Here is a 23,939-nt window from a genome sequence, read left to right as displayed (position 1 = left end):
AGGTGTGGGGGGTGATGGAGAGAGAGCCCAGGTATCTTACCAGCCCTCTTCCCCTCCTCCCTGCTTCTGCTTTCCCTTCCTCACAGACCAGGGCTGGTAGTGTTTCCCAGCATGCAATCTGCATACTACTCGTGGCACGCAGGATGCTGATGGTGATACAGGAGGGTTATCTAATGTTGTGTATTGGTTTTCATATGTGTTGATGTGCTGATTTACGTAGCAAATGATTACAGTTTTTGTGATAGTGATATCCACTTTCTTTTGAAAACAACTTTACAAGTTGGGACACCTGGGTGGCTCAGCAGTTGAGCGTCTGCCTTTGGCTTGGGGCGTGATCCCGGGGTACTGGGATCAAGTCCCACATCGGGCTCCCAGCAGGGAGCCTGCTTTTCTTCTGTCTGTGTCTCTGTCTCTCTCTCCGTGTCTCTCATGAATCAATATAGAAAATCTTTAAAAAAAACAAACAAACAAACAACTTCACCAGTCGATAGGTAAGTTGCCAAAATGGAGTTTAAGAAGAAAAACGAGTAAATAATGGAAGTTGTACTTGAATACAGCAAAAATCTTGAAGATAGAATGTGAGTGACTAGGGTTTGGAAACCTCCAGTGGTTGAAGGGACACAACAACCTGTCTCCCTACACCCCAGCAACAGATCCTGAAGGCCTGGTAATCAGACACAGAGGCAACCAAAAGGTGACATGCTTGGTTTGGCCCTGCTCCCTGGTTTCCTTAAGATGTCCGAAGCAGCGATTTTACCAACCAGTTGAGAGAACCACTGAGAAATTGAACTTGGCTCTATGATCTTCCATCCACACAACTGTGAGCTGGCTATTGTCCATCTCCTTCTTTTGCAACCTCCTGTCCCTGCTTTTCCTCATGCCTCCCTTTACCGGAGTGGGCTCCATGGAAGAAGAGGGCAGCTCTGACCAGCAATCACCCCAATATATTAGGAATATGTTGGACACTTTCCACACTTACAGAGAACCCTAGAGAGGAAAAAGTAACCTCCATGGCAAATGTCAGGGCCCGTGCCGTGCAGGGAGGGTGACTTTCTTGTCCAGGGAAGCTGTCTTAAAGTTCCACAGCCCACTGGCAACCACAAGTAGGGCAAACTCCCCTCATGCATGATATACGATCGCCTATACAGGAACCATCTAAAAACCTGATCAAGGTCCACCCCTGCCACTATCTGCTGATCACCTCGGTCAAAGGGTCAGTCAGTCAGCCTAGAACACCTACCCTCCCTGAAGGGCAGGAATGAAAGAAGGTTCCAGCTAATTACCAGCCAGAACTTCAGGCAATGGTCCTGGGTGTGGAGAGAGGAAAGCAAGGCTACCCAACTAATGATCCACCATCCCTTGGAGGGGCGTGAGGAGGTGAAAGAGACACTTAAAATGTCCCCTTCTATTATTGTCCACACCCCGTGTCTTAAAGTATTCTCATCTGTCAAACTGCGTGGATGAAGTAATAATCATCTTCCCCATTTTGATCATCAGAGACCTCCTGCAGCAACTAAACATCAAGCTGGTATAATTCCAGGTGAGAAGCAAGGAGAGTTAACCTTATGTTTACCAATGCAGTCCTTTGAAAATTTGAAGATCTCCCTTTTCATTTCCTTCTTCCAGAATCCAGAAATCCGGAAATACTACAAATCCAGTGCCCTCCAGCTCATAAAAGGGCAGTGGTGCAGTCCCCCCAGTGATCTGATTCAGGGATAGCGTCAGTGGGTGTCTTTGTTTTTCCCACAAGGCAAGAACATTCCCCTGGATGATTCTTGTGGAAAGTTGGAGAACCATGGAGTTACACTAATTCTTTCTTAATGGTGACTTTTCAGAAGCTCTTCTAATGAAGAACCCTGGGGATCCCTGGGTGGCTCAGTGGTTTAGTGCCTGCCTTTGGCCTGGGCCGTGATCCTGGAGTCCTGGGATCGAGTCCCACATCAGGCTCCCTGCGTGGAGCCTGCCTCTCCCTCTGCCTTTGTCTCTGCCTCTCTCTGTGTGTCTCTCATGAATAAATAAATAAAATCTTAAAAAAAAAAAAAAAAAAAGAACCCTGAGTTTTCATGGGACTGAAGCAAAAGGTAGGAAGAGGAACTAAATGGTGGGAAAAGGCCAAGAAAAGAAGGTGCCTAAAAGAGCAGAGAGGAAGATGGTCAGCTTGACAACTTGCTAGGGACTGATCCTAGTAAAGAGATTGGATCAAGAATTAGAGATACTTAACGTCTTTGGGAAAAAACTGTGAAATTCACCCCAATTGCAAAGACAGGCATGGGGTATGGGCAGGCAAGTCTCTGTCTCTGTGTCTGTCTCTGTCTCTGTCTCTCTCTCTCATTCTCATACACACACACACAAACACACACACACTACAGATGGCCAATAAACATATGAAAAATATCCAACACCACCAAAAACCAAAGGGAGAATATTCTATCCAGTTAGAAAATTAAACAACACTAAGTATTGAGGGCAGGGAAATGGATGCTCCTGCACGGCTGGTGGGATTGGGCACTGATGCACCCTTTCTAGGGCAGTTTGGAAATGCTTGTTAAAAGTCTTAACCATGTACATTCTATACATTCTATTTAGGAATTTATCTTAAGGAAAGAATCATCTGTGCAAAGATGTAGGTGAATAGTTTGTAGTAACAATAAAATTGTAGAGGGGGACACAATGTAAATGTCTAACAATAAGGGATTCAGTGAACCAATCAGTGATGGTACCTCCCTATGCCAGAATGCTCATTGCAAGCAGGGGTGTCGAGCAATATTTATGGCATAGAAACAAATACGCTCTAAAACAGGATGTTGTCCTAGCCCATTCTTTCAAATTATATGTGCATGGAAAAGACTAGAAGTGAGTGTGCAAAAAAAATGTCACCAGTGATGTTTATCCAGGTGATAGAATTACAGGTATTCTGTTTTCATGTGTGCATGTCTCTGTTTTCTAAATTCTCTATAATGATCAAATTTGGTTTTGTAATAAGAGAGAGACCAATAACATATCTTTTTTAGAAAAGAAACAGTGAAGTCACAAATTATTATGGTGGGGGCCATGGAGGAACAAGGCAAGTTCAAGGTCAGTTGGGGGGTAGGAAGTCAAAGGTAGAGAAGGAGAGTTAAAGCCCTGCTCAGCTGCGTTGCAAGAGAGGATGGATCTTGGATACCACAGGGCTCGGGCTGGAAGGAATCTGCTTCAGAATCAGCAACCTGCTGTTGCTGTTCCTTGTGACCTTGCCAGGGTCACTATCAAATGCCTTTCCCTCCGATGGCCCGTGACTCTCTGCAAGCAAGGTGTTACGACGGTGGTACCCACATGTGATGTCCCCCTTTGTGGAAAAGCAAATATGTCCAATAATGAGGTGAGGTGAGGTTAGAACTTTAGTGGACAGAGTGTGATACAATAAGTCATAAGATATGGTGTGGTTCTCACATGATTTGTTCACCCGCCTCTTATTGAGCTAAAATGACTGAATTTCAGGCCTTTGGTCAGAGATGCACTTGAAATTAGTTGTTTCCTTCCTCATAAAATCAGGAAGCGCTAAGGACTGCTTGATGGAGCTCTGGAAGCTGTGAGTTGATCCCCACCCACCATGCCCCGGCCGTAGCTCACCTTCCTTTGGGCATCAGAGGAAGGGCAAAGAAATAGGAAGACAATGAAAGCTGCCTTCGACCTCAGAGAGGACTCTCAGTGGAGAGGCCCATCAACAAGAGTTATTGAAAACACAGGGGATGCTCAGGACTGTGCCCACCCCTCCATCATGCCTCCTGGTCCTCTTGCATTTCCCATTTCCTTGAGCCTCCAGAGCACATAAGATTGCTCTTGGGAAGGTCATGTGGAGAAGATGGGGCTTCAGTCAGGCTCTAGCCAACAGGAAGATCCCGGAGGAATGGCAAGAGGACACAGAACGGCCCAGAGCAAGACAGAGGCATGAGCCAGCCCTGGCAGGCAGGCCAGCCTCAGCACTGACCTCGGGGCATGTCCATGGGGTCGAAGCTGGCCAGCAGGTCACGGCACCACTGGCGGTCACCTTCCACCTTGCTCAGCCAGCTGTTGCAGTTGAAGTAGTAGCGGAGGTGAGGCCGCTTCATGTCGGTCACAATCACACGATCCAGGTACCAGCTGGCGTTCAGACCTGTATTGTCGTGCTCGATCCTGGGATGGAAGCAGACACCTGCACGTCATTGGCAGAACAGAGACGACACCCCTTCCACACTGGAATACCCAAATGTTTACTTCCAGGAGGGGTGCCATCATTTTGTTCTTATGGTTGCTTTACCCCTTGAACCCTAATGTCCTCATCTGCAAAATGGGAATACTGTGCAAGGTAGAGGTGCTTACTGAGCGTTATGTGGTTACATCACCAGCAAGGTCATATTGCCTTCCACAAAAAATCCAGGATTGCCCAGGCTTGTGGCAGAACTGTTTTTGAGCTTCCCTTCTCTCCCTGATCCCCAGACGCCCAGGGCCCCCAGATACTCACCTTAGCTGCGCCACCCAGACTAACCACCTCCCACCCCCACCATGGCCATCAAGACTGATGTTGCCCCATGGAATTATCCCATGAGCTGCATGTGTGAGCCATGTATGTAAGCTTAGATTTTCTAGAAGCCACATTAAGAAAAGCAAAAGAACTGGTGAAGTTCATTTTAATAATGTATTCTATTTCATCCATTTATCATTTCAACATGGGATCATGAGAAAATTTACTAATAAGATATTATACACTCTTTTCCTAAGTTTTCAAAAATCTGGTGTGTGTATACACGTACGGTGCATCTCTGTTTGGACTAGCCACAAGTCAAGTGCTCAGTAGCCACATGTGGCCAAGGGCTACTGTACCAGGCATCATCAGATCCACACTCTTCAAGACCTGGCCTCCTAAATTACCTCTACTTCTTATAGTCCTCCACATGCCTGGTAGGCCCAGTTCTGGGCCTACCCAGACCTTGACCCCTGGATGGCCTCACTCTGCACCAGGTATATCTCCTCCCTGCCCATGGCAGTGAGGCCTTATCTTTGCAGGCCCTCATGGGACGAACACAACTCAAGACAGCACACAGCCCCAATGGACCAATGACACACATGACATACATGAAGATGTGTGCTTCTGCCTGGCAGAGGGTCCAGCACTTAGTAAGGAGCTCAGAGTAGAAGTCGCATTTCCCCACACCAATACCCTCTGCCCTGCCATCCCCCTTCCCTCATGCAGCTGGTGCCAGGAACTGCTGTGTCCCTTATTTCCCCATGAAAGACAGTTCATGGTCCTATGGTTTCTAGTGGGAAGAGGAAAAATCGGAACTGAACTGAGGAAGCATCTGACCCCCGTCCAGGCCGTAGCCTGGGTGCAGGTGATCCTGACATTCTGACAAATGGGCATAAACTGAACGGCCTGGGGAGTAGGGAGGGAGAGGGGAAAATAGGGGTAATTGAAGGCTCTTCCTTGGCAACCAGGCTCCCTCCCCACACACTCACACAGACACCCCCAGAGATAGACAAGCTCTCCGTCAAGAGGCATCCGGCCACGTGAGCCGGCATCTCTAACACTTGCTGAGTGCCAGCTGCCCTCTAAGCCCCAACTCGTTGAGTCCTCACTAACTCAGGGTGGCAGGCACCGTTACTGCAAGTGAGGGAAGGGGGGTTGGAGTGGAATCGTCCAAAGTCCCACAGCTAGCAGGTGGCAACCCGGACTCGGAATTTGCTCCTGACCACCAAGCTGGTGCCTCTGGGAGCTCATTTCCCAAGACTGTGAGAAACTGTCTCAAATTGTCTTAACCTAAAGAAGTGAATCTCTACTAGGCAAGTTTAGGGCACAATGACTCAGGGTGGGAGGTAAATGACACCAGGGAGTGATCAACACCCAGAAAGTAGTGACGTCAGTCCCTGATCTACCCACCTTCATCTCCCTCCCTCCCTGGTCAGGGGCCAAATTCTCACCTGATTTTGTAGATGAGGCCCACGTTGTTGGTTCTCACCCGGAACACGTCAACATTGGCTTTCTCGAAGGCAGATTCACTCCTACAAAGAATGTGTGCACTATTAGCACGGATCTGCACTCGGCCCACAAGCCCGGGAGGAGAGCCGAGGGCTGCCATCCCCTTTCTTCCTCCACCGTCCCAGTCCTGGGAGGTGCTACAAGTAACCACCCCCATTCTGAGAGTCCTTTCTGACAGAGGGCAAGGTCAGTTGGTACCCGCTCCTTGCTTTCACAGTCAAGTTCTTCTGTGATACTTGCTGTGTGTCCTGCGAGTGTGGCAGGCGATACTGGCCCCACTTTACAAATAAGGAAACTGCTAGTTAGTAGAGCTGGGACCAGAACCCGGATCTCCAAAGTCATGAGCTGGGACCAGAACCCGGATCTCCAAAGTCATGACCCAGTGTCATGCTCTGGGTTGGGGACAGTGGAGGAAGAAGGCAGGCAGAGTGAACTCCAGGGTGCTCTTGGGTGTGCAGGCCCCCAGCCTCTCCTCCCTTGCCTTGTTCTTGCTGGTGGGGAATTGCAATGGCAGCCCCAAGTGGATGCAGACCTTGGGTGGCAGTCCACAGTCCTGCCATTCCAATAAGACAGGAAACACTCAACCCAAACCAGCACCCCTGGGAAGCGGGGCAGTGAGGGAATGCGTGTCTGGCATCACACAGATGGTGTGAACAGAAGCAAGTACACCTGTGATGTTCCTCAATTTGCTGCCCAGGTGAGTTCAAACTCAGGAGCATCCTAGATTCCATCAGCTTAGATGCAGGAGACGCAGGAGGGCTGGAGCAGCCTCAGCACGGAGTCCTCCAGGAGCCGAAGCCTGAGTCTCTGGCGGACACCTGCTGCGTCCTCTGTGTGGGCTGGGACCCTGCCAGGGGAGCCTGCTCATGCCCCTTCCCGCCAGCCCCACCCACAGTGAAGCCCTCCCAGGCCGGACAGCTGTGTGCCTCCCCCCACCCAGGCTCCCCACTGGGGCTCCCAGCACCAGCTCCAGCACCCAGCCCATAGGGAAGGAAAAGAGAGGAACACCAATGCCTATTTCTTGACCGTGACTGTGTTTCCAGATAAAGAGGAAGGTGAGGAACCTTCTCTCTAAGGCAACAAGTCTCAGACTCAGTAACAGAAGGCTTGTGAGGTTCTACGGACCCTGAAGCTGCGGTGTGTCTGCAAACAGACCCACTTTGGCCAACAGTCCCTCCTGAGAAGTTTCCTTAAGGTGGGCACATTGTGAGACATGAGGCCTCAGCCCGTCCCAAAGCAAGCAGAGCTCATGAAGCCAGGTGACAAGGGGACGCGGAGGCAGCCTTGTCAGGGGAAATGTTGAGGTCTGGGCACAGAGGGTGAGGAGGAGAAAGCAGCAGACACTTCTGGCTTTTTGCTCAAGTGAGAGGGCCTGTTTGCTGGCTCGCTGCACACACCTGTGGGAACCTCAGTTCCAGAAGTGAATAACAACACACCCCATGTTTTGTTACAGGGTCAAAGCAGTGGTGCCATGGCATGGAAAACACACATCGGTCCTGTGCCTCGGGAGTGTGTGAATGGGAAATAACGAAGCGGCTAGGAGAGATTTTCTGTTTCCACACGAGACAAGGAAATGCATTTTTAGAACAGACAGGAGTCTCTACATCAAATAAATAAATAGTGGCCCTGGGGAGCTGTGTGGGAGAATATTATGCAGCCATCAAAAGCTCCTGTTATAGAAGAATAGTTAATAGAACAGAAACAGGCTTACGAGATAGGCTTATGAGAAAAAGCAGATTAAAAATAGAATGTATGAACAGAACGACCAACGCAACAGGATGCCAACTGCATTTAAAAACAATGGAGTGAAAGGATTTATACAAAAACAGCGTGTCTAGATGGTGAGACTATCATGAAGTGCTGGTTATTTATTCATGTCTGTGTATATGTAAGTTTTCCAGAGGAAGCGCATCCTGACTCGTAATCATGGAAACGGTGCAGTCCCGAGTCCGCAGCCCCCGCGCCCCACGGCCCGCCGCGGCCTGGTGTGAATCCTCGGGACGAGTCTGACGACTGTCAGGCTTCAACTGCTGCAGGGCCTGGCATTTGGGGAAACAGCCAGTGCCGATGAGCAGGGGGGCAGAGGTGGGTGGTTTGGAAAGAAAGCAGCTGGCGTCCTGGGGAGCCTCGGCCCACAGCCTCTTCTGGAGGAGCCCTGACAGCTGCCTTTGACCTTCAGGAAGGCCCTGTGCCCTTGGCCAGCTGGCAGGTGGATGCAGACGTCCCCGTGTGCGTGTGATAGCCAACCACGGTGCTTTACTGTCACTCAGAAAACAAATTTTAAAAAGCAAGGTGGCAGGAGGCAGGCCAGGAGAGAAAGGTCTACCAGGATGGTGTCGGGACTACAGCAGAGCGTTCGAGGATATGACAGGATGTGGAGCAGCTGTCCCAGGAGCTCTGAGATGGGGCCCAGCTCTCCCTGGCAGAGAGAGGAAGGCCTTCTGTGGCCCAGGGCCTCTCCCCAGAGGAAGGAAGGGAAGGGCCGCAGAGACAGGCCTACACGGACCGTCTTCTTGCAGGGAGGTGACAGGATAATCCCAGGTGAGCTCCAGCCGCAACCTACCCGGGTCAGATTCCAAAATCCCCACTTCTGGGAAGTCAAAACGCAATACCAGTCGGTTTTCAGAAAACTGACTGGAGGCAAAGTAGAAGTACCAAAGGACAGAGGGGTTTTGGTACCTTCTACTGTTTTCCCCCTGCAGTAGAAATGCAGACTTGCTCACGTATCTTTGTGGGAGGCGGCTTCCCCGGGGCTCCCAGTCGCTCCACGGATGAAGGCTAGTGCAGTACACAGCACCTGCGCCCGCCCGTGCCTGCCCATTCGGCAGGGACCCCTACCCAGGAGAGGCTTTAGCAGGTCACACGGGGCATTTTAGCCGCCAACCTGGCAGAGCCAGCAGGCTAAGATGCCGGCAGCCTCTTCCACTCAGATGGTGAATTCTCAAAGGGAGAACCATGTTCCAGAAGATGCATGAGATACCATCCTTTTGCCATATCCTGAACCTGTGACCCCGTGCTGAGGGTGGTCCTGGGTAACAGGGACGGGCACCCAGAACATGGGGACTTCCTCTGGGAGCCACAGCTGTTGATGCTCAACTTGTGGTGGACACCAGCTGACAGGGGACCGAAGTGAACATGTCACACTCTTTGCTGCCTGAGCGGGGACTCCGTGTACACCAAGGAGCTTAGACACTGGACCACGAGGGTCGGAACAATCAGCATGTCAACATCGGGCCCCAAATAATTGCAGCAGGATTATCTTGCATCGGGAAATAAACGTTCTAATAAGTCACGGGGGAGGCAGATGAAGTCCTGGGTTACAGGAGGAAAGACAGGAGGCGGAGCAGGAGCAGAGGGGAGAGAGACAAGAGAAGACACGTGGGAGGGGAAAGTGGGGTGGGGTCATGGCCAGAGGCCAGGAAGAAAGCAGCCGGATGAAATTGCAGGATTGGCAGTGGCTTAATCCTAAAATAATGGAGCCTAAGATTGCATCTTAGGTCATTTGCACTGCCCTGCTGGGAACTCGCCCTGGTGCCCTGAGTATGAGGGCAGTCAGACAACTCAGAACACCTCATAGCCTGTGTGTGTATGTGTGTGTGTGTGTGTGTGTGTGTGCGCGCGGGTGCGCGCGCACGTGTGTATGTGTGTAAAGCAAGGAAAAGGAGCTCAGTTCCATTTGACACACAAGTTGGCTTTGGGGTGACACAATGTGGCGAGGAGGGGAGAGCCACTCACAGTGAGATGAGAGATTGGAAGCCAGTCCCCAGGGTCGGGGAATTCCTTGGAAGGCGATGCTCCCCTCTTAGGCCCAAGGTCTCCATCTTGAACTGAAAGCATCTGAGATGGTGAGGATGGTGTCTTTGCAATTCTCTCTGCAGACACTTCCTCCGGTCTTGCGGCGGCCAGATTAATCTTTCTGGGCCACCTTGCAAGTCGGGCCCCCACTGATCAGCTTGCAAACAAGGCCTTCCAAGGCGGGTCCTCCCCTCCTGGCCACCTGCTGCCTCTGTGCACCTACAGACTGTTCCCTGTGGTCTAAAGTACCCTCTTCGGGGCCCTCTCTCATCGGAGTCTTCTTCCCTCCCCGAGGCCCAGATCATGTGCCCTTCCCTGTGAAGTCCCACTGCGGCTGCCCTGACAGCATAACCTACTGAGCTCCAGCTGTTTGCAAAGAGCTGGGGGAAGGATGGGGCTGATGAAGCCACCCTCCACTCACTGTCCACTCCACCTGGCATCCCTCTGCACATCACCTCCCAGCCTCCCAGGACCTACCACTGAGGCCACAAAATGAGCCCTGACTCTGAAAGCACCCACTCTCCATGGGCTCCTGCAGTGCCCCTCAGGCCAGCCTAACCTGGATCCTGGCCTGACCTGTGCCCCCACTGCCTGACCTGGAGCATGACATAGGTACGGGAGAGAGCCGCAGAGTCACAAAGAAGCAGGTGGTGATCTCTGTCCGTGGGGCTTGCGTGGAGATACTGACCTACATGTGACACCTGGAGCCCTCCTGGCCCTGACACTCGCTCTGCCATGATGCAGTCTTCCCTTCCCCACTGAGGAGGAAGGCTGAAATTCACGCTCCCGGGAACGGGGACTCAGTGACAAACCTTCACGCTGGTTTAGGAGAGTGACTCCGGGGCTTTCCCGGGAGGCTATTTGGACAAATGAAAATGGTGAGGGGGGAAAGAACAAGGGGACTATAGGTGCAAGAAAGCCTGAAAGACAGCAAGAAACCACCAGAAAAGGAGAAAATGGTTCTTTTTATTTAAAAGAGGCAGGTTAGGGACTCCAGAAACACCCTGACTGATTTCCCTTGAGCTTAGTGGCTTCTCCCTAGAATAGTGTGCTTGGGGGAAGTGACATGGCAAAGAGGATGGTCATTTCATGTCTTCTCTTTACCGTGCCCACATTACTGGAGAGAAAGAGCTCCGCAAGCCAGTCACTCTGCACACGGTAAGCAGTACAAGAAGGTGGGTACCCTGTTCTGCAGAAACGGACAAAATAGGATGTTATGCCTGCCTCAGTGAGGCCACATGTACACCGCAGCCTGTTCGGGGTTAACCTGGGACACAGGCCAGATGAGTCTACGGAGCACGGTGTTCAGGATGTCCTGATCTGGGGGCCCCACCCCTCCACAGCTCCCCCTGAGACTCCACCCTCCACACCCGCTTCCCCCTGGGGAGGTGACAACCCGGACGCTCAGGAGGCTGCAGGGGCTCCCACATACCCTCTGGGCCACAGGGCCTGTGCTGGAGGACATGTCCACATCAAGGACCTGGGGTCTGAGGACCAGCTTTACCATCTAGAAGCTTCATGACTCAGAGCTAATCTCTGCTCCTCTCTAGGCCTCCGTCTCCCCATGAATGAGTTGAAATAAATTTAGTGGTTTTTCACATTTTCCTTGGCTAGAGAACTCTTGGCGCCAACAAAATCTGACTCAGAAACTCAATGGGCAAGACAACCATAAGTCAAGCTGCTCTGGAGGAAGGAAGGATGGGGGGCACAGTAGGGCTCGGAACCAGCTGACTGATCCCTGGTTCCATGCAGCACAGATTGAAAACCAGCTGCCTAGAGCACTGCTGCAGCCCCTGGACAGTTCTGGAATTGTAGAACTCTGCTAAAGCATCCCCATATTTTGCACTGGGTATGTCTGTGTACAACGTGTGCGGTCGGGGGAGAGGATCAAAATAAAGAGGCAGCAGCCCCTACTGTCAGTGGATTAGAAATGACATGGAGGACACAGGCATACACAAAAACAGACACACAGAGCACGTCTGCACGAACACACAGGCACTAGCACACACACAAGTAGTCCATATGGCTGACTCAAGTGTGCATTTGCTGGCACGCAGGTGTCATGTGGTGGTGGGTCATGGTGTCACCCGTGGAGAGACACAGGTCCAGAGCATTTTAAACTCCCGGCTCCTTTGAATGCATGATTTTGTTTCCACCTCTCAACTGCCCTGTGAGTTTGGTAAAAGGGGGATGATCACTCCCAGATGCTAGCTGAGGAAGCCAAGGAGGCAAAGAGATTTGGCCAAAGTAACATGGCAACCACATGGCAAAGCTGGACCCAGACCCAGGGTTCCTGCTCCTGATTGTCTTCTCCCACATCAAGGGACAGCTAATAGATTTTCCTGGGAATTCTGAGACCCAAAGGGGCCATTACTTCACACAAAAACCAACAGGGGAGCTAGGGAAGGTTGACCCCCCTGGTTGAAATGTCGTTAGCAGAGGTCCCACACCCCTTCGTACACCTGACACATGGGTCTTCTCCCTGGGCTCCAGAACCATGTCAGTCCCGACTAACAGCCACAATCCCACTAAGGCCAAGTTGGTACTCACTTGCTGGTGAGATGGAGCTTGGGAGAGAGCCCATTCTCTCCAAAAATGGTGATGAAGACATTAGCATCTGTCCCTGCACCACGAACATCCCCCGTGGCTGTGACCACCTCGTACACTGGAGGGGAAAAGAGGACAGATCACAGGCTTATAAGAAAACCCAGAATCCTACATGGACTTAGAGAACCGTAGCTCCTGCCAGCCCCGCAGGGGATACCCAGCCACCAAGGTCTCTATAAACACTTGCTATAGTCCACACGCCTTTGAGCCGGGGTCAGAGCCAGCCACACCAAGTCCTGCTATAAGACCAAAACCTCCCAGTTAATGCAGCAGGCTCATTCTACAGGTAAGGGACCTGTAGGCAGGGGGGAAAGCCTAGGTCACATGCCACCCAGTGTCAACACTAGAGCCCAGCCCAGGGCCTCTGGACACCTCATCTGTGATCTTTCCAGCACAGCACCCAGATGCCTCTTAGGCATGGCCTTCAGAGCCTGCACCTGGCTCCCACCTTCCTCTCTGCCCTCTATGAATGCAGTTACATTGCGAGCCCTCATCTCCCCTGACCTCCTGAGCACTGCCATCACAGGCTCAGGATGAGCCATCCCAGAGCTGAGTAGCGCAGAGCGTGGTCGGGCTCCCTTCCCAGCAGGGGCATTGATATCCCCACTTTCTGGTTCTAGAGGCCTGTGCTATTTGCTGTTGATGCCTTTTCTTTTGAAGTCCTTGGTCCTGATGAAGATCCCAGTAGAGGCCCCATGAGGAAAGAAAAGAAGCAGTACTTTTGTACAACTTCTTGTCTCTTGTGATAAACAAATCCTTAATTCTTGGTGGTCTACATCACAAGGGTGCCTGAGCTGTACAAAAGCCCTGGAGCCCTCCCTGGGACAACTCCAGGACCTGAAGTGTTGCCCACATGGCTTTGCACATACACAGTGGTGTTTCCAAACTGAATGTCCACAGCAGAATGAACAGCATGGTGGAAATTCCAGGACCACATCACATGAGAGAAGACACAGAGGTCTGGATATGCATGGTTTGGGGAAGAGTCTGGGGTGCAAGAGGGATGAGGAAGCTCCCTCAAAAGCTGATTCAAAGGTACACAGCTCCTTCTTAAGTAGCTCATGAGCCATAAAAATTTAATATATTGGACTTAATTAAAATGAAGCCCATTAAAAAAAAGAAATGAAGCCCGTGATGAGAATGAAAAGACAAGCCACAAACTAGAGGATATTTGGAACGCGTATATCTAACAGAGGACTCATGCTCAGACCATGTAAAGAATTCACATAAATCAATAAGGAACGCAGATGCCACACTAATTTTTTTAACAGGCAACAAATTATTTAAAAGATAAACACACACTTACCGTAAGACCCAGACATTCCACTTTTGGGTATTTTCCCAAGAGAAATAAAAACATGCCTACACAAAGACCTGCATACAAATATTCATAGAAACTTGATTCACAGTAGCTCTAAATTGGAAACAACCTAAATATCTAACCACAGAAGAATGGATAAACAAGTGGTGGTATATCCATACAATGGAATACTACTCAGCAACAGAAAGGACTGAACTACCCTCATATGCAATATAGATGAATCTCAAGCAGCTTATGCTGAGCAAAAGAAGTCAAACACAAAACACTATACACTATAGTGTTGTTTACACGAACCTTTAGAAAAAACTAATCTATTTTAACAGAAAGCAGAGCACAGTTTCCTAGAGTTGGGAACAGGTGATTTGACTGAAAAGAGGCACAGGGAACTTTGGGGGATAATTTAAATGCTTTATATATAGATTGCCCTAAGGGTTACACAGATGTATACATTTATCAATGCCCATCAAACAGCACATTTACAATAGGCACATTTTATTATGAAGTGATTATAGTTCTTTTTTTTTGAAGTGATTATATTTCAATAAAATTTTATTTCAATAAAATTGAAACGTGGGCAAAAGACTTAAACAGGCATGTCATAGAAGATATCCAAATGGCCAATAAACATATGGAACAGTGCTCAGAATCATTATTCATCAGGGAAATGCAAATTGAAATTATAATGAGATACTACAATATACTCACCAGAATGGCTAAAATTTAAAAGACTGACAATACTAAGGGTTGATAGGAATGTGGAACCACAGGTACTCTCATACACTGCTGGTGGGAGTGTAAATTGGTACAAGCACCAGGAACTAAACATATGCCCCCTCTACGACTCAGCAATTCTAATTTTAAATCAAAAAGAAATGAGTATATGTGTCCATCAAAAGATATATATGAGATTTGTCGCAGCTTTATGCATAATAGCTAAAAACCAGAAATAACCCAAATGCCCACCAACAATAGAATGGTTAAATATATGATGCATTTATAAAATACAATAGTATATAAAAAAGAACAAACTATATAGCAGGTAACAACAGGTAAATCTCTCAGAATGTTGAGTGAAAGTGAAGCTAGACACAAAAATGTGTCTATGCTTTTGTTTGTCTGGAGTTCAAGAAAGGAAAAAACTAATCTAAACTGTTAGAACCAAGAGAGCTGGTACCTCTGGGAAAGAGAGTAAAGGAACTTTCCAGAGGTTAGAAATGTTCAATGTCCTGATCCGAATGGTAATTACACAACCATGTACATACATGAAAAGTCATCAGGCTGCACCTTTATGAAAGTTTTGTACTGTATATATATATTACTCCTCAATTTAAGAAATTTAATTAAAAACTCAATTCAGATAGCTGAAGAACTATCTTGTGGAGGACAAATACCGTATAGAAAACACAAGGTTGTGTTTGGCTCCAGAGAGGAGGACCCCAACTAACAATGTGCACTGCTCAGCACAAAGAACAATTGGCACCATAGTGTTGCTCCTACCACAGAGCCTGGCAAGTGGGAGGGACACAATAAATAATTGCCCAGGGGAATGAATGAATGAATGCCCAAGTGAATGAATCAATCAATCAATGAAATGGATGTAGACTATGGAACTAAATTGACCAATATTTGAATTCCACTTCTACTATTATTGGCTTTGTGATTTCAATCAAATTTCCTACAGGGCCTCAATCTCCTCATCTCTGAAGCAGGAATAATTTCTTCCTTGAAGGATTATGAGAAGATTAAATCAATTAAACAAAATTTCCAACGTTCATTCTCACTGACTCCAGCATTTCCACTTCTGGGAACTCATCTTACAGACACTCTTCCACAGTCAAATGAAAGACATGCATTCCTTAAGTGGTAGACTGCCAGCATCATCACCATCACCATCATCACCCCCACAGTCATCGCATCATCATCATTACCTTCATGGGCATCGTCAACATTGTCACCATCATCACTATCAGCATCAGCATCATCTCCGTTGCCAACATCAACAGCACCATCATCATGCCTGCCATTATCCCCATTAACAGCATTCTCAGGGAGGCTGCCTTGGAATACTGTACCCCCAACAGATGCTAGGCAACCCATGTCTGGGATGCACAAGAGGAGAGTGTCCCAGGGCTGGAAGTTTGTGCAGGATGGCTCCTGAGGTCCCTTGTGTCTCAGGTTCTGATATGAGTCACTCTCTTCCCCCTCGTGGCTCTGTCTTAGCCAGGAAGCCCAATGCACTGGGCTCAGCCTCCCTCAGAGCACTAAGAGAGCCTCTCTGCTCCCTCTGGCTATTGGTGGTTTCCAGTGTAGCCTGGAGGTGACCTGAGGAACAGAGAGGGAAACTTCCTAGGATTTCTCCTTTTCCTTCTTCTTCTTTCCCATCACACTCACCAAGAGTCTCCCTGTAACACGAGAACCCAGGATCAAGGCGGGTGGGAAATATGTCATTCTAGAGAGTAGCAGTGACACTGAGGGTTTGGCGTGTGACTACCATTAGCGTCATCCACATTTCCTGCCAGCGTCCTGCCCTGACTGGAGAGCCCATGGGTCCACATCTCTTAGAAATGTCAAGATGGCACCCACCTCGGCTTGCTCACCTCCAAGTGTTTCTACCACAGTCCAGAGCAAGCATCAACCAGACCAACTAGAATCAAATTCTGACTCTGCTACTTACTAGCTTTGTGATTTGGGGCAACTTACTTAGCTTCACCATGCCTCATTTTCCTCATCTGAGAAAGAAGATAAAAACTCTACCTGCTTCTTGGGAGGTTGTGAAGATTACATTGGTTAATACGAGTGGAGCGCTTCTCCTTGTGCCTGGTGCTCAGCGTGTCATGCTATGTGGCAGCACTGAGCGGGGAAGTGGGGACTTGCAAAGCATTTTTGAAATTCTTGTTCTCTCTCCCACTTATGTTTCCCAGGGCCTCAGCCTGTAACCTGTGAAATGGGACTAATCATTCCTGCCTTGACCGTTCTTGGGCATCTTTAAGATTGAATGTGAGCGTGGAAGTAAAAAAGGGTAGAAAGAATAGCAAACATGTGAGGGACCAGATATCACACCAAGGCATGCAGAGCCCCTGAACAGAAGTGGACAGGGTGGCAGCTACGGGAGGCTTGAGAATATACTCACCAGTACCCACGTGGGCTGGGTAGACCACCTCGGAAGCTGAGGGTACTCGGCAAGGGCCCTGCAACCATGTCCAGCTGCAGGCCCCTCCCCACTAACTGGCCTGAGTTTGGGGTGCCTGTGCTGGGGGAAGACAGTAATGCCTCACTTGTTCCAGGCCCACCTTTCCTCTCCACAGCCCTTGCCTCCACCCCGGGAGGCACCCAGGGTACCGTGCCAGCAAAGGGACCCCTGTTGAGCCACCGCCTGCACGTGGTGACCACTTTCTCAGAGTCTGGGTCTGTGCTCAGAGCTGGGTGAAGAGCAATGACAAATAAAGGAGGCCTTGCCTTCATGGGGGGCAGGGTGGCTGAGGCTCAAGAAGCTACAAGCCCAACACACCAGGCTCACATGAAGCAACAGAACAAAGAAGTGAATATAAGCAAGGAACTCATGGTGAACTGGAATTAAGGAAGGCTTCGTGGAAGAGGGGGACCTGAGCTGGGCTTTCAAAGTTAAGAAGAGGAAGAGAAAGGGGAGAGTGAATAAGTCCATGGAAAGGCACAGGCAGGCATTCAGTAGCTATCTGGTGACTGAAAGGATGACCGAGTGAACAAATGGATGGATGGACAAATGAATGAATGAGTGGCTGGATGGATAGATGAATGAATGAATGAATGAATGAATGAATGAATGAATGAATCTGGGGCTTCTAGGGACTAGCAAGCCACTTTGGAGGAAGTCCTGAGAATTTAATGCCTGCAGGGACCAGGCAGGCTGTATCAGTGAGTGAAACAGACCTGAGTGCTCCCGTCTGAGTGATAGGGAGCGGGGGGACTGTGACAAACTAGCTGTCCACAGCCCATCGGCACTCACCCTCAAAATCTTTCAAAACATTGTAAAGGCAAAAAACAAAAAAACACAACCAAAGAAAACCAACCAAACAAAAACCCTCTGCAGGCCAAAATGGACTCGTGGTTCCCCAGTCCAGCCCTCTCTGGTCACCTGGTAAGAAGGTGGGCACCTTGAAGCAGCCTCAGTACACCCCAGGGGAGGATGACCTGGAAGGACAAGCCTGCGGTGCAAGGCAGCAAGTGCTGTCCCCATGTGGGCCCCAGGCCCCTTCTCCATCACATTGTGGCAGCCGTCCGCACCCTCACTGGGCAGGTGGTGAGGGGTGAGGCCTCCTCCCCACACCCCTCCACAACCTGAGCAGAGCAGGGGGCTCTGGGCCATGGGGCCGCAGGGCGGAGACCAGGCTGGAATTGGCTGTCAGGATGCACAGGTCTCCAGAGTGTGGGCACTGCAGTTCCAGTCTATTCTGTGCACCTATGACTTGGCGAAGGGCGCCTGGCCTTGACTGCAGGGGGGACCCTAGGGTAACGCCCGCCCAGGTACTCTGAGGTGATGGATCGCAGCCCCTGTGGGACGGTGCCCGGGCCAGAGCTGGGTGGGGACCTGCAACCCCTCCTGGGAGCTTGGGAACGGGCCCTGTGCACCGCCCTGCCCGCCGCCGCACCTTTGGCCTTGTAGTACTCATGCCCCAGCTCCTCCTCGTCGTCCTCCGAGGCGTAGTTCAGCAGCTCCTCCTCGTACAGGGCCAGAAAGTCGATGTCTTTCTTTCTCCTCTTTTTCTTCTGGGGCATCATTTTGCCGGCTGCCCCTTCCTGGCACTTGCAGCCTCACGGTGCCCACCTCCTTGCACGTTTGTGGCCCTGAGGCCTTTCCTCTCTGACCTCCTGCACCCCAACTCTGGGTGAAGCAGAGCCCACACCTGGGGTCCCTGTGTCCACAGCTTGCCCCTGCTCCCCTGTCTTGAGCAGAACCTCAGTGCCCTATCTCTGGCCTTCCTGTCCCTGGCCCCTCTCTCTGCCACTCGGTCATCAGACGTCTCCTCTTGCACCTGCCCTGGAGTTTCTCCTTGGGCCTCATCTCTTATTCATGGGGACAGAGGGCAGGCTATCCTCCTTACTCCGCCCCCTCTCCTCCCTTCATGGAGAATCAGATGACAATAAGCCCTTGGCATCTTTTTCATACCAGGCCTCACAGCAAGGGGGCCCCCCTGGGGCCCCTCCAGGTCACCCCAGTGGCAGGTGGGGGCCTCCCCCACGGAGATCCCCCTAACCTCACAGCATTCCAGGGCCATGAACAATGTCCCCAGGGCCTAGAGCCTTCCTCAAGAGGGCAGGGCCCCAAATTCTCCAAGCTCCCAGGACTCAGAGGCCTCCATTTCTTTCCATTATTCATGACCTCTGCTCACCTTACGAAGCAGGCAAGGTTCTTACTGGATTCTTCTTGTTCCATCTCTCTGCTTCCAACTCTTTGAGACCGCTGGCTTCTGGAAGAAACTATTTGGCCAGAAGACACCCTGCTGCCCTTTGGAGACACTGCCCCAAGCAGCACTCTGACAATCCACAGAGCGTTTTCTGAGGCCAGGCCAGAGCCATGGACGCTGGGGAGGCCTACTGCATTGTAGGTGACCCCCACATGCCCGGACAGGCCAGGCAAGGGTAACCAGCATCCATTTTAACAAGAACTCTCCCATTTGCTCACATGGCTGGCTGCACTTTCAAATGAAATGGTACAAACCCTCATAGCCCCCTCCACTTGGCCCTAACTACTCCAGCTCCAGCCCCACACAGGGCATTTTGAGCTGGAGCAAGAGAACCAGGCCCAGAGGCCTCCCCACTCTCCGATCTGCAAGATAAGTTTCCCTTAGGACCCCTAGACTCCTCTTCCTTGCTTCTTTTATTTTGCTAAGATTTTATTAAGGCACTTAATTAAGATTTTATTAAGATTTCTTACAACCTGAGTTGTAAGATTTCTGTGTAAATCCTGAAACGCTGGAAATTTCCAATCTGCTTGGAACTCTCTATCCTTTGGTCTTGGCAGTAGGAGGCTTTAGACAGAACTAGAACTGCTCACCACCTCCTGGTTGTGTGGCCTTGGACGAGGCCTGGCTCTCCATCCGTGGAAGAGGGATAATGACCCATTAAGGCATATCGAGCACTTGTAGAAAGTGCTCAGTAAGCAGAAGCCTCTGGAACACAGTAGGGGCTTACTAAATGCCTGCAACTCCTAATCAGGGCTTATCTCTTATTTGGCATGATGGGGGCGGGGGGTGGAGTGAGTAATGCTTTGCTATCATCTCAGATTATTCTAGAAACCCTCCTTTGGGTTCCACATGCAAGGACTGGCCCCATGGGTCCTCCTTCCTCTGTGGGGCCCAGCCCACAACAGCATATCAGAGGCCATGGGTGCACACATTGCCTGTGAGGACTATCCAGTAAGGGCCTATTTCCTTCTCCATCCAGGGAGCAGGGATCATGCTTCCCTGTTCACCGGTAGGCTCCCAGGACCTGTCATATGCCTGGCACCTGATGGCCCTAGCAAGCATTCAGAGATGGGTGCACACGTGTACATGAGCAAACTGCAGGCAGAACCATAAAGCAGCCATGAAACACAAGGCACACCAGCTCCCCAAGGAAAACACAAGGAACGGATACCATTCTGGGCACATTGGGCCTCAGAAGAGGACGCTGCCTTGTGAATGTGAGCAAGCCGCCAAAGGCGGCCTCACACAACTCTGGGCACTGCCTGCAGGAAGGCAGGTTCCCATCCAATCCAGGAAGAAGGATGGGACCCTGAGTGCCACCTGGGGTGACCTGCAGCGGCAGATGGCGTGGCTCAACGTGCAGCAGCAGTTGCTCCAGAGGCCCTCGTGGATTTGGCCTGGACAGCCCTCCCCACCAGGTAGCTGGGATACCTGATGATGCTGGATGGCAGGTGCAGGCCGACAGGGGACTGACCACAACAGGTCACCCAGCCAGGGGCCACCGCAGAGGGCCAGCAGCCAGAGAAGAACATAGCCGGCTCCAAGCTCAGCCCAGAAAGGGGCTCTGTCCCCAGGCCAGCAGGAGGAAGGCCTCTGGCAGCAGGAACCTGGCCCCTAGCATGAGGGGGATGAGCTTTGGAAGGGAGAAGGGAGCTGACCTGCAGCAACCACAAGACTTTTCACTAGCCACTCTGTTGTCACCTGTGTCCTACCACCTCTCTGCCCAGAGCTCAGCCCACTGACTGTGCCCTGAGTCCCAAGGCCCCAGTGCCCAGGACCACCACCTCACTTCCTCTGTTCTGGGTCTTCTCCCTTCTGAGATTCCGCCAAGGTCAATGTTTCCTAAAGTGGGATTCCAGGAATGCCAGGATTAGCCCCGCAGAACTCACCAAGTGCCGATTTCAGACCCCTCACATCCCTCCCACCATCGCCCCAGCAGACCTACTGAGTCAAAATCTCTGAAGATGAAACTTGGAGATCTACAGTTTCAACAGGTCCCTCTCTTCAGCCAGGGTGGGGGTTGGGGGTGGGGAGATGTACTAAATGTACTAAAATTAGAGAGTAGGAAGGCCTTACACCCACCCAGGTGACCTCACTCACTCCATCAGTTCACCTGAGCTAAGAGGCAGCGTCTATCCATCCTCCGTCCCAGGTGTGCACCGCCTTGGTTGCGCACTGGAGTCACCTGGAGAGTTTTTAAATGCTGAAGCCTGGGTCCCACCCCTGCAGATGCTGATCTACAGGGTCTGAGTTGGCAGCGGAGCCTGGGCACTGGGAGTTTCCAAAGCTTCCAGCAGATGCAGGACATCTGAGCACCAGTCAGCCTCACACCCCTCCCCAGAGTCTGGGGCAGCTTCATTTTCTGTAGCCACCTGTGTCCCCACCATGGGGAGACATCTCCGACCCCAAACATCACCCAGGAAAGATCGACATCACCTCCCGCCCTGTTCCGCTGAGGGACAGCCCTGCAACCGCTCCAAGTCCTCCGGAGGGAGAAGAGCGAAGTTCTATGGTGGGGGATGCTCGCCCCCTGCTGGCAGCGAGGAGTTTGACCTCTGCAGTTAATGCTGCCTTTTGGGCTCCTTAAAGATTTTTTAAATACAGAGAAATGACTAGGTTTACTCTGGGAAATCCTATACGTCCAGACAAAAAAATAAAATGATCATTTTGCATGATCGCCAATTCAGATAAAAAAAACTATAAAACATTCTGTATGTTGGTAAATTGAACACCAATAAAAAATCAATTTATTAAAAAAAAAAAAAACTATAAAACAGGGCAGCCCCGGTGGCACAGCAGTTTAGCACTGTCTGCAGCCCTGGGTGTGATCCTGGAGACCCAGGATCGAGTCCCACATCGGGCTCCCTGCATGGAGCCTGCTTCTCCCTCTGCCTGTGTCTCTGCCTCTGTGTGTGTGTGTGTGTCTCATGAATAAATAAATAAATGATCTTAAAAAAAAATAAAACGTATATTGGACTGTTGTTTCAAAAAAAATTGAAATCAAGATAGTTTTAGAGACTCCATGGCATTAAAACACAATGATTAAGAGAGCAGGGTCTGAAACAGTACCAGGGGTTGACAGGGACACGGAACAACTAGAACTCTCACACCGCTGGTGGCAGTGGTAAGTGGTACAGCCACTCTGGAAAAGTGTTGGCACCGTTTTATAAAGCTAACCAGACACTTCCCACGCCGCCCCGGAATCCCACTCCTGGGTATCTACCTAAAAGGAGTGAAAAGATCCGTCCACACAAAAGCTGTATGCGGATGTTCATACGAGCCTTATTCATAATAACCAAAACCCAGAAACAACTCGGATGCCCATCAACTGGTACAACTCAACCATAAAAAGGGAGAAGTCGTGATACCTGCTACCACACAGATGAATCTCGAAAGCATCAAGTGAAAGGAATCAGTCAGAAAAATGTGCATTTGGTCTGATTACGTGGATATGACTTTCCGGAAGATGTAAAGGCAGACCAGGGGTTGCAGGGGCCGGGCGGGGGAGCAGGGTTGCCAGCAAGGCCGTGTGAGGAGGCAGTGCTTCGCTCCAGGGCTCCCCCCTCTCTCTCTCGCTGGCCTGGCTCATTTGCTGGCGCTCCGCGTCCAGGCGAGAGCCCGCCTGTTTAAGTCCCACAGGCCACTGACTCAACCCTCATCCCCAGCTCTGCGGCGTTAGGACCCCGTGGGTGGTTGGCTGGGTGTGTGCTCAGGCCAGGCGTTGCAGACCTACTGTCATCCCAGGCAGGGCCAAGGCCACTGCCGGCCACCTCCTCCAACCAGGCTTAGCATCCCCCAGGCTTAACTGTGCAGGGTGGTTATGCGCCCTCATGGGTAAAGCTGATCCTTGGATTCCCATCAGTTTCTTGTCTACTGATAAAAACCCAAGGAGCAGACATGGTAATTACGGGAATCACAAACCCCTGATTATCGAGAAGAGGCTGTTTATCCCGTGGGCCATTTATACATGCGCACATTTGCACGTTACATATGCACATGAAATGACCTTACTGCCCAGCCTCATTCCCCTTCAAGGGCATCCTCCTGCTGCTGAATGGATTCTCCTAAAGATTGCCTTTGGTCATGTCACTGTCTGGCCTTCACTTACACCTCAGGGCAAACAAATTTTGTCAGCCGAAACTCTGGATCGCATGTAACAGGAACGAACACTGGCTTGTTTAAGTAGAAAAAGGATTGTTTAAAAAGTCAGTGTTGGGGGCAGGAGATCTCTCGGACTTCCCATGAGGTCTTAGGAGGCTGCACCCGAGAAGGGACACCTGGAAGTGCCCTGATCTGGGGAGGCCCTGGTGTCCCCAGCACTGGGCCTAGAGAGGCAGTTTGTACCAAGGTTCAGCACTGGCCTCTGCCGCCCCTGCCCGTGCCACCCCTTGCCAGAACAGACTCCGCTGCCTTCCACCAATTCAGAGTCAGGGGCTTGTGCGTCTGATGGGCTGAGACTAAGTCATGGGCCTACACCTTGCTGCAAAGGTGGCTGGGAAAGTATTTGGCATTTCAACTCTTAATGTTGGGAGCTGTCCTCTCCTCAAACTTTAGAAGGGCGCTCAGATGCAAGGCTGCCGAGGGAATCACCAATGTTCCTGACACGAACCCTGGCGCTTCAAGCTGACATTGGAGGCCCTCTGTAATTGGACCCCACCTCTCCCTTCAGGGGGGTCACACATCCCTGGTGTGTTCCTTCTGCAGGCCTTAGTCCATACACTCCGATGTTAGAGCTGCGGCGTGCACTTCTGTATCAGCCAGCTATTGCTACGTAACGAGCAAC

The 23,939-nt window shown here is 50.7% G+C and overlaps 1 protein-coding gene across 1 annotated transcript in view; it reads right to left on the bottom strand.

The window, feature by feature from the left end:
• The window catches only part of LOXHD1 (lipoxygenase homology domains 1), a 164,599-nt gene extending 145,799 nt beyond the window's left edge, over positions 1 to 18,800 (bottom strand). The window contains exons 1-4 of the mRNA XM_038543364.1: positions 18,341 to 18,800; positions 12,338 to 12,452; positions 5,935 to 6,015; positions 3,968 to 4,152 (exon numbers count right to left, since the gene is read on the bottom strand). Of these exons, the coding sequence (XP_038399292.1) occupies positions 3,968 to 4,152; positions 5,935 to 6,015; positions 12,338 to 12,452; positions 18,341 to 18,470 (511 nt within the window). The 5' untranslated portion in view covers positions 18,471 to 18,800. The remainder of the gene's footprint in view (positions 1 to 3,967; positions 4,153 to 5,934; positions 6,016 to 12,337; positions 12,453 to 18,340) is intronic.
• Between the last annotated feature and the right edge of the window lie 5,139 nt (positions 18,801 to 23,939).

Source organism: Canis lupus, chromosome 7, assembly GCF_011100685.1.
Source record: "Canis lupus familiaris isolate Mischka breed German Shepherd chromosome 7, alternate assembly UU_Cfam_GSD_1.0, whole genome shotgun sequence".
NCBI classification, from domain to species: domain Eukaryota; kingdom Metazoa; phylum Chordata; class Mammalia; order Carnivora; family Canidae; genus Canis; species Canis lupus.
The sequence above is the reverse complement of the archived record's forward strand: the minus strand, read 5'-3'. Positions and strand labels throughout refer to the sequence as shown.